General features: G+C 45.5%; 1 protein-coding gene across 1 annotated transcript; it reads left to right on the top strand.

Annotated features, from left to right (window-relative positions):
* Window positions 1–5: 5 nt before the first annotated feature.
* Window positions 6–10,869, top strand: LOC103768106 (FRAS1-related extracellular matrix protein 2-like; the record flags this gene model as incomplete). The annotated part of the gene is made up of 2 exons (XM_008935238.1): window positions 6–4,347; window positions 10,780–10,869. Coding segments are annotated over 2 exons (4,432 nt in total), but the record flags the coding sequence as incomplete, so codon positions are not given.
* Window positions 10,870–11,228: the final 359 nt, after the last annotated feature.

Raw genomic sequence — 11,228 nt, 5'->3', positions numbered from 1 at the left:
GGGAGGCGGCGGTCGGCGGGGCGCTGCTGAAGCGCGAGTACTTCCAGGTGCTGGTGCGGATCCGGGCCGGGACCGAGAACGTGGCCCCCAAGCCCAGCTTCTTGGCCATGCTGATGATGGAGGTGGACCAGTTCGTGCTCACCGCCCTTACGCCCGACATGCTGGCAGCTGAGGATGCCGAGTCACCACCAGACGTGCTGCTCTTCAACATCACCTCGCCCTTTGGTCCCGGCCAGGGCCACATGGTCAGCACAGATGATCGGAGCTTGCCCGTCTCCTCCTTCAGCCAGCGGGACGTGAGGGAGCTGCGCATCGCCTACCAGCCACCCATGGAGGACTCGGATCGGGAGCGGCTCTTTGAGCTTGAGCTGGAGGTGTTGGACCCAGAGGGTGCTGCCTCGGAGCCCTTTGCCTTTGTGATTGTGGTGAAGCCTATGAACACCCTGGCACCCGTGGTGACCCGCAACACCGGCCTCGTGCTCTATGAGGGGCAGTCGCGGCCTCTCTCAGGCCCCGGTCCCAGTCCCAGCCTGGTGATCAGTGATGAGGATGACCTTGAGCAGGTGCGGGTGAGTGTGGTGGCAGGACTGAGGCATGGCCACCTCACTCTCCTGGAGGACACCCCAGCGCCTGCTGCTCCTCGTAAACACTTCACGGTGGCTGAGCTGGCAGCGGGCCGGGTCATTTACCAGCATGATGGCAGCGAGTCCCCGCTCAGTGACAACCTGGTGCTGCGGCTGGAGGATGGTGGCTCTCGCCACCGTGTTGAGTTCCTTTTCCCCATAACCCTGGTGCCCACTGATGACCAGCCACCCCTACTCAATGCTAACACGGGGCTGGCCATAGCTGAGGGTGAAACAGTGCCCATCACCACCCGTGCTCTTAGCGCCACTGACATTGACTCCCAGGATGCCATCCTGCTCTTCACATTGGAGTCTGGTCCCACTGCTGGGCAGCTCCTTCTCCGTCAAGCGCAACCACCTCCTGGCTGGGAAGATGAAGAAGAAGACGAGGGCTTTTCTTGGAGGAGGGTGCCAGGTTTAGCCGGGAGTTCCCTAATCTATGAAAAGCCAGTGAGAGAGTGGCTGCAGCAGGACATTGTGGAAGGGCGTCTCTATTACCACCACTTTGGGCCTCACAGGCCTGGCCCCGGGGTTGTGTTGGACCAGTTTGTCTTTAGAGTCCAGGATGACAATGACCCGCCCAACCGCTCTGGACCACAGACTTTTGTGATCCGGGTCCATCCCATAGACAGATTAGCCCCAGAGCTGCATAGCAGCAGCAGCCTGCACTTGATAGTTGCAGAACAGCAGGTGACCCCCCTGCGGAGGAAGCACTTGTGTTACACGGATCAGGATTCGGGGGACCGCGACCTCCGCTACACAGTAACCCAGCCCCCCACGGACACTGACACCAACCACCCTCCCGACGCCTTTGGAGCCCGCCTTGGGTCCCTCGTGCTGACTGAGGATCACTCTGTGGAAGTTACCCACTTCACCCAAGCGCAGATCAATCATCACAAGATCTCGTACCGGCCCCCACAGGAGGAACTGGGGGTGGCTCCTCATTTGATTCAGTTTCAGTATCAAGTGCGAGATGCAGCTGGCAACACAGCTGATGGGACTTTCACAATCTACCTGCAGCCTGTGGATAACCAGCCTCCTGAAATCACTAACACTGGCTTCACTTTGTCTGAGGGGGGTAGCCACGTTCTTAGCCCAACTGAGCTGGATGCCAGTGACACAGACACTGAACGTGCCCGTCTCAGGTTTATCCTGACCCAGGCTCCTCGGTATGGCCAGTTGCAGCTTTCTGGGTACAGTTTGATTCCGGGAGGTGTCTTTGGACTGGAGGATATCAGACAAGGGAGGGTGGTGTATGTGCACAGTGGAGCTGAGACAAGCAGTGACACCTGCAGGCTTGATGTGAGTGATGGGGTTCATTTTGTGCCCATCACACTGAAAATGAATGTGCAGCCAGTTGATGACGAGGTCCCTACTCTACGGTTGCCCTCAGGCACTCTTGGTTCCTACCTGGATGTGCTGGAGAACGGTGCTGCTGAAATCACTGCTAATGTCATTCAGGGCACGGATGAGGATACAGATGATTTAATGTTGACCTTCATTGTAGAGGATCCTCCTCAGCATGGGAATATCCTGGTCCAAGGGGTGCCTGCAGAGAGATTTTCCCAGAGAGATCTGCTGGATGGTGCTGTGGTATATGCTCACACCGGTGGTGAAATAGGCCTTCTGCCCAAAGAAGATACTTTCAATCTCACCTTGTCTGACCTGTCTGGGGAATGGAGTGTCAGGGGCAATGTTGTTCAAAGTGTTTCAGTCTTGGTGACCATTCTTCCTGTTGACAGTCAGGCCCCAGAGATTATTGTGGGGGAGCAGTTCATGGTACCAGAAGGTAACAAACGGGTCATTACTCCTGCTCACCTCAGGGCTGAAGATGTGGATACACCTAGTGATGATATACTTTGCACCATTGTTGCTCAGCCCACATCTGGGTACGTGGAGAACATCTCTCCAGCCCCGGGATCTGAAAAATCCAGAGCAGGTGTAGCTATAAGTGCTTTTACCTTGAAAGATCTCCGCCAAGGGCATATTTTTTATGTCCAAAGCATACATAAAGGTGTAGAGCCTGTGGAAGACAGGTTTGCTTTCCGCTGTTCTGATGGCATTAACTTTTCCCAAAGGCACTTCTTCCCTGTTGCCATTACACCAATCAATGACGAAGAGCCTGAGATCTTTACCCGAGAGTTTGTTGTGATGGAAGGCATGAGCCTGGTGATTGATACCCCTGTCCTCAATGCAGTTGATGCAGACATCCCTGCTGATGCCTTAACCTCCACAATCACCAGGCTTCCCAGGCACGGCCACATTGTGAACCAGCTGGTCAATGGAACTGTCCTAGTGGAGAGCTTCACCTTGGATCAGATAGCAGAGAGCTCTAACATACTCTACGAGCATGATGACTCCGAGACGAAGGAGGACAGTTTTGAGGTGAAGCTCACAGATGGTAAACATACTGTGAGGAAAATGGTGTTCATCATGGTTATTCCTGTAGATGATGAGACACCCAGAATGGCCATCAATGATGGGTTGGAGATTGAAATAGGAGAAACTAGAACTATCGATAACCAAATATTAAAGGCTACTGACCTGGATTCTGAAGACAAAACCCTGAGATACATTATAAGGTATGGGCCAGGACAGGGCCTCTTGCAGAGAATAAAGCCTTCAGGTGGAGTTGAGAATATCACCCTGGGGATGAACTTCACCCAGGATGAAGTGGATAGAAACCTAATTCAATATAAGCATTTTGGCCGAGAAGGAGTTCGTGATCTTATCAAGTTTGACGTGACAGATGGAATAAATCCTCTCATTGACCGCTACTTTTATGTGACAATAGGGAGCATTGATATTGTCTTCCCAGATGTAATCAGCAAAGGAGTTTCTCTGAAGGAAGGAGGGAAGGTCACTCTTACTACTGATTTGCTTAGCACCAGTGACCTGAATAGTCCGGATGAGAACTTAGTTTTCACTATTACCAGAGCACCTGTTCGTGGTCACCTTGAATGCACAGATCAGCCTGGGGTACCCATCTCCACTTTTACTCAGCTCCTGTTAGCAGGCAATAAAGTCTATTACATCCACACTTCAGATGATGAAGTGAAAATGGACAGCTTTGAGTTTGAGGTGACTGATGGCTATAACCCTGTATTTCGGACTTTCAGAATTTCTATCAGTGATGTGGACAATAAGAAACCTGTTGTCACAATCCATAACCTGGTAGTGAGTGAAAATGAACACAAACTGATAACCCCATTTGAGCTGACTGCAGAAGACAGGGATACACCTGACACCTTGCTAAAATTTATCATCACTCAGATACCAGTTCATGGTCGGATCATGTTCAATAACTCCAAACCAGTTACCACCTTCACTAAACAAGACCTGAATGAAAATCTAATCAGCTACAAACATGATGGGACGGAGTCAGTTGAGGATAGCTTCTCTTTCACTGTCACGGATGGCACTCACCCTGATTTCTATGTCTTCCCCAACACCGTGTTTGAGACGAGGAAACCTCAGACTATGAAGATCCGAATCATGGCTGTGGACAACAGTGTTCCTCAAGTTGTAATAAACAAGGGTGCTCAGACTCTCCGTGTTCTGGCCACGGGTCACACCGGGTTTCTGATTACCAACAAGGTCCTCAAAGTGGAAGACAGGGACAGCTTACATGTCACTCTTAAGATCAGAGTCACAGAGGGTCCGCGCCATGGCTTCCTGATCCACCTGGGGAAAGGCAACCACAGCATCAGCCAGTTCACACAAGGTATTGCAGTACTCCCTGCTTTCTTTATACCACTCAAAACATTCCTCTCCATGCTAAAGTCTATAATAATTGATGTGAGACACTTCCCAACAGCAAGTTTATGCAAAATGGCTTTGTTACTTTTTAATTCTCAAATTGCATCTGTGAGAGCCTTAAGCAGGAGAGGGAGTCTACTGGATAAACTCTGCATAAAGGAGCATCTTTGCTTTGGGGAGCTTCCAGTCCAAATAACTGTGATTTGGACTTTCCATCACTGATAGAAATTTGGGTAACAGAACTGGGCTGTGTGTGGTTCCATCTTTAGAGATGCCTTCTTTAAAGTTTTACTTAGAAAATGCAACAGGAGTGACCAAGCTATTATTAACTAATGTTCATACCACAGCTATGGTATCAGTTGCTCTACAGTCTGAGTGCACTTACCTGTGGAAGCAAAATAATTTCCCAAACATGAGGAAATGATATGTTAGGAGTGCATTTGTTGCCTTAATTACACAAATCTTAACCACAAAGTGTTTGTGGTAAGTTAAATAGTAATGTAAATGTTTTACAGTTATGTCAGTGGTACTTATTTTTCACATGGAACTAAAATACTAGGTGGTATAAATAGGATGAAAACCACATGTGCCATATGTTCTGAAATATTACCTCAACACAAGGCTATGAAGTAACTTTAATTGAAAGGGGAGCATTAACTACTCTCCAGAAAATTTTCCATGTTACTTTGCAATGAGTTAATAGCTGGTTAATTAACAATGAAATTAGGTTTCTTGGAGCCTCCTGGAGCTGTGGAGTGAGCACACAGCAAAAAGTGCATGGAGAGTCAAAGTTACAGGGTAGCCCAGACAGGCTGGGCCATGTGGGTGGTAAGCCTAGAGATCAACACTTGTATTTCATTTCACAGAGCCCATGTTGGTATGTATCCCATGGTACAGTTTTGGCTGTAGTGATGCTCTTGTCAGGTATACCAAATCTTGCAAATGGGCCTGATAGCTTTTGAATAGTTGGGGTGCCCAAAGTTTTGTAGTGTTGGTGCCCAAAAGAGGATGAGGGGGGACCAAACGATGCCTGAGCTCTGGGAACTACCACAAATCCTGAAATGTAAGATTTCAGTAGTGAACTGCAAGTAGTATTACGAGTATTTTGGCAGATTGGGTAAGAAACAGAAGAGAATGGGAGTCAGTATAGAAACAGATTATCACTTTTTTTAGTGGGTTTTCTCTTACAGTGGAGGATGTAGAAATACTGAGTGGGTGTTCCTTGAAAGCAGACCTCTGCACAGCACAGTGATATCCCATTTTTTTTGAGGAGGACAAGTACTCAGGATAGGTACATATTCCATTCTCTTTTGTGCCACGTGGCAAGGCATACCTTTGTCAGATGACTAAAATCAACTTGGTGCTTGGCTGTCAGTTGGCAGCTCTTCTATGTGGCATGCTCACTGGTCTTCAAGCAGGCTTTCTTAATATCCTGGGTAGGGGCAAGCCTTATTATCAGTACAGGCTGGGGGTGATGTGGTAGAGAGCACCTCTGCAGAAGAGGACTTGGGGGTACTGGTGGACCAAAAACTGGACATGAGCCAAGAGTGTGAGCTTGCAGCCCAGAAGGCCAACCATGCACTGGGCTGTCCCAAAAGCAGGGAGGCCAGCAGGTCCAGACAGGTGATTCTGCCCCTTTGCTCTGGTGAGACCTCATGTGGAGCACTATGGCCAGCTCTGGAGCCCTCAACGCAGGAGGGACATGGACCTGTTGGAGCTGCTCCAGAGGAGGGCCACAAAAATGACCAGAGGGCTGGAGCACCCCTGCTACAAGGACAGGCTGAGGGAGTTGGGGTTGTTCAGCCTGGAGAAGAGGAGGCTCTGAGGAGACCTGATGGTGGCCTTCAAGTACATGAAGGGGGCCTGTAGGAAAGCTGGGGATGGACTGGTTACAAGGCTGTGTAGCTAGAGGATGAGGGGCAATGGTATTAAACTACAGCAGGGTAGATTTAGATTAGACATTAGGAAGAAGTCTATTCACTAGACTTCTTGGGTGATGGAACACTAGAACAGGCTGCACAAAGAGGTGGTGGAAGTCCCATCCCTGGAGACAGTCAAGGTCAGGCTTGAGGGGGCTCTGAGCAACCTGATCTAGTTGGGGATGTTGCTGCTTACTGCAGAGGGGTTGGACTAAATGACCTTTTGAGGTCCCTTCCAACCCAAAGCATTCTGTAATCCTGGAGCTGCCTGAGCTGGGTGAGAAGCTTGCAACCCTTAGGAAAAATGGTTTATAAAGATAATGAGGATTCCCAGAAAGTGATATAACTTCCCAGGTTGCCTGACAGTACTGACACCAGCACTCTAATTTGTATTGGCTTGAAGAGTGCTTTTAAGAAATAGACATTTCTTCAATAATTTTGTTCTATGGCCTCTATGAACAAACACCTCCTGAGCATCTGTGTTATTTCTGTGCTGTCTCTCTTGTCAAGTTCCTGAATGCTTTTACAATAGTTTGTATTTTATTAAGGAAACACATAAAAATGTCTTATGAATGCAGGGCCAAGCACTTGAGGGACAAGAGTTGTCTGGAAAGGCTTCATGAAAGGCAGAAAGTGTCCAGCTCACACAGGACTAGTACCTCTGCTGAGGACAGGGGAAGAGAACTTGCTGCAAGCCATAGAATAACCCGTGAGTGGAAGTCATGGATGAAAGGGCACTGTCTTTGCCTTTCCTTTTTCTTCATGTGGCCTCTTGTCTGTAGCTGCTTTAGGCATGGGAGAGGTTGGGAGTGGCTGGGAGACAATCAGTCTGAGAAGTAACGAGACACAAAGGTCTCAGGTAGACCAAGCTGCATACTCCAAACTCTGTCTGTGGTTCAGTTGTCCCTCACCTTGTGGCTCACTACTGTTAATGTACAAAGCACTGTCAAACCCAGAGTGCTGAGCTGATGCATACTTCTTGCTTATTCTATACTGAGACAAGTAATTATTTAAAGTTGAGGGCAGGAGTAAACAAGACCCTTTTTTGTCATATTCCTAAAGATCTTAATGTTAAGTGTAGATTTTTCAACCAGACATGAGTAAGTAGTTTTGAGTTTGGGATGCTCCTGTATGAACTGATGGACCTGCTGTTACAGACTTTATTTTTATGTTTTGATCTCCCTCTTTTTTAGGGATCTTATCCTGGCATGGGGGTAACCTCTTAGAAAATGCTGAATAGTTCCAGTTCCATTAACATGTGTGGGCCCTGATGGGGCCTGTAAAATATTACAGTCTTCCAATTCATGGTGGAAAGGAGCTCTGGAGATCATTTGGTCCAACCTCTACTCAAAACTGGGCCAACTTTGAAGTCAGATGAGGCTGTTCAGGGTCACACACAGATGGATTTTGGAAGCTGCTCAATAGTGTGTGAAATAGTTTGTGAAGTCCATCCTAGTGCTCTGCCACCTCACAGTCCTGTTCCATGGCTTTGGGTCTGTGGTTGTATGATCACTGAGAGCCTGCTGTCAGTGAGGTACCATTGGTGAGACAAGATTCATTGTGTGCAGGCAGCTTGAGCAGCTTGGACTTTTGGATTGCCTGTAATTGAAAGGGAGGGCAGAGCAATTGTTTAGCAAGCAGATTTCTGCCTTGTGCATGAAGTAGCTTCCCCCTATCTACCCACAAACCTTTATCAAGTCCTAGAAAGTAAATGAGCCTAGCTTGCAAGATGAGCTAAAAGCCTCCAGTCAAAATTCAGGTGTGCAGAATATAGAATGTGCAGGATATTTGTTGTGTGCTTTGTTCAGGAACAATCAGTGTGGGGCTTTCTGATTAGTAGACATCAAATACTTCTGCCACAAGTGCAGTAGGTAATCTTTTGCTTGTGAGGCTCACAGAGCTAACTGCAATTGCTCAAAGGAGATATTAAGAGTGTGGAAGAATTAGCTTCTTGATAAAAGGTCCCTAAGTTCTGCAAAGAGCTGGTGCTTTTTATTCTTTTCTATTTAATGGTTAAAGTAATCTGAATGAGAGAGATGGGGAAGTGACAGTAACAAAATAAAATACTCTTAAAATACAAGAAGCAGTTTCTAAGTTTATTCAAGTACTGTTGCTTCATGTTGCACCTGAAAGCAGCACTTTTAATTCATTATTTTTTTGTGCTTCATATTTACAATTCAGTGATAGTAAATGCAGAGAAAACTTGAAGAAAACAGTTGCTCCATGGTAATCTGTAGTCTAGCACTGTCCTAGGACAAAAATACATCCAAAGAATATTGTGTATGTATAATCATACTGCACTCATCTCTGCAAGTCAGGGCTGGAGTTTATTCATAGCAGATACTCATTAAGATTAGATAATTCCTTTAAAAGTGGGTAAAGTCTATTACAGACCTGCCAAGTCTTTCACATTTAAAGAAGTTTAGTGCTCTGTAACAAGTTGGGCAATGTTTTGCATGTACAAAGTGTGATGGACTGCTGATAGCTGTTCTGGGAGTTCTCAGTTCCACGTGGGGGAGTTTGTAAGGGCCAGGTCACATCCCACAGCTCTACAGGTGTGCTGAGGAGCCAGGGAGAAGGGAAGGAATCTCGTGGAGAGTAAGGATCTGCCTTGACAATAATACAGCTTGCTTGGTGCCTCAGCACTCCATAGAGCCTCCTGAGGCCAAAGATACCTACTTGGCTGCTCCAGCCCAATGTGCAGCACTGTGCAAGCAATTATTTTATTCAGCATGCACCCCAATAATGCTTTTTTCAGGCAAGTAGTTTCAGAGAGATGAGTGAATTCTGTGCATTTGTTTCTTAAAGAACATATCTTAATATACATGATGTTTAATAACCACATCTGTTTTGCAGAATTTTGAATGCAAAATCAGTGCCCTGATCAAATGGATTTTTCTTTAAGAAAATTATGCTGAATGGATTTTAAGATTATGTTGGAGAATTCCAATATCACATTGATATTTAACAGGCACTGTAAGGAATACAGTAACGAGTTGTGCTTACAGCTAGGCAAGCTTTAAATAAGTAGAATTGCTCAAGTGACTGAACATGTTCTTAATGAACAGAAAACAAGTCATTCCTTTGCAGTCTTTTTGACAAAATTAAGGTGTTTGGATGACAAGTGGCATTTTTTGATCGGGTACTCCTGGCCCTGCAAACACTGGCTCAAGTGCTTATCTTTCTATATGTTGGAACCATGGGTTTTGATAAGGCTGCCCCTGTGGGCAGAGCTGAGTGCTTGTGTGACCATTTGCAGGATGAAAGATTTATTTGCCCCACTGGCATGAAGAGGTATTTGTTAGTGTCCTTTTTACAGCCTTCTGAATTTATGATCTTTAACTTTCAAACTTTTATGGAAGAGATTCTTCAGTGACATATATTTGCTGATAATACTCAACTTATTTGTGCTAGGAAAGTCTGGCTGCTTTTGAAACTGAGGATTTTTAGGAGCTCTAACAAAAGTACTTTTGGTTTCTTTTTACTAATGCATATGCCCTAACATGAGAGGAGAACTTGGGTGGCACTTGAGCTCTACTTTAATGCTATTGATTTCTAAAAACTTTGTCTTAAAAAAAGAAAATTGGACATAGATTTTTGCCAACAGCAGTCTGTCAAAGAAAGTGAGAAAAATTAGGTTTTATGTATTATACATTTCTTATCACTGCTCAAGACAAACAGAAAAGAATAAATATTTGTTCAGCTTTCTTTATTGCAATTGATAATTGAATTTTTCTTACTAAAGTCTTGTTTGTCTAATCAAATTGCATCTGTTTGGGTCCTTAAAATAGTGTGTTTGAGCACTAATTGTGACAGTTTATAAAGATTATAGGCCATATCCTTTGAAAACATACTGATAGGAAAGATGGACTGGTGGAGAGGGCATTTTTGTGGGTGCCTAAGGGAACTGAGATCTCTCTACTGGCGAATGGGCAGAGATATCCTACCCTTAGACCATGTGCCAGAAGGAATCTAGGTCTAGAGGAGGGGTGGGGGAGTGGCATGGAACAGTTTGTGTTGCCCTCTGAATGGAGGGTAGAATTTAACACAGGAAGGACACCAGGTTTTGCTCCCATTTCAGCCACAGGTTTTCTGTGACCTGTACAGCAGTTCTCAGCATGGAGAATGACAGAACCAATGTCTTAGTGGAAATACACCTCTGCTTAAGAAGATGCACCACGAAAAATATGAAGTAGTTCTGACTCATGAGCCTATGTTTTTATATTTCCTTTCAGTTCTTTTTGTAAATACAACTTAAAAGAAGAGGGCTCTGTTGAGGGGGAAGCAGAAGGGGGGGGGGGATGTATGGTATCTGTAAAACTTCAGCACTGTTAGTACTGAAATTCCTGAGCTCTAGTGGAGAACCTTGACCTCTCTCTGTTAAAGCTGAACTATTTAATATATGTCAAGTTTTTCTAGAAAAACAGTTCCCCACCTTCAGCATTTCAAATCAGATCTCTTTTCCTGACTCTTTTCAGCTGACATTGATGATATGAAGGTTTGCTATGTTCTACGAGGGGGTGACAACGCCACCAGTGATATTTTTCATTTCATGGTTGAAGATGGTGGTGAGTACTCATAAGATCTCTCCTTTCATTGTTCTTGAAAGAGAAAGGGTTTAAATATACTTTGGGAGTTTAAGAATGTGGAATTTAATTGAGGGAAGTCCGTGTTATTTCCAGGAATATGATTTTTGTTATGAATATTGTGGACTATTTCTGATGATTACAAAGAGAGGTGTCAATAAAAATGGTAATTGCATCTAAAGAAAAAACACTCAACCTGCTCTAGCAAAAAAGTGAAATTCTCTAGGTGTACTCTGGTACCTGGACTTTCTGTGGTCTTACCTTTCTATACCCTGTCTAGGCTCTTCACACATAAATTCATGTAAGCATTTTCTCTTGAGAACCTTTCTAACTTTTAATTT

The sequence above is a fragment of the Merops nubicus genome, unplaced genomic scaffold (genome assembly GCF_000691845.1).
Source record: "Merops nubicus isolate BGI_N331 unplaced genomic scaffold, ASM69184v1 scaffold6642, whole genome shotgun sequence".
Taxonomy (NCBI): domain Eukaryota; kingdom Metazoa; phylum Chordata; class Aves; order Coraciiformes; family Meropidae; genus Merops; species Merops nubicus.
This window is presented reverse-complemented; position numbering and strand designations above follow the sequence as displayed.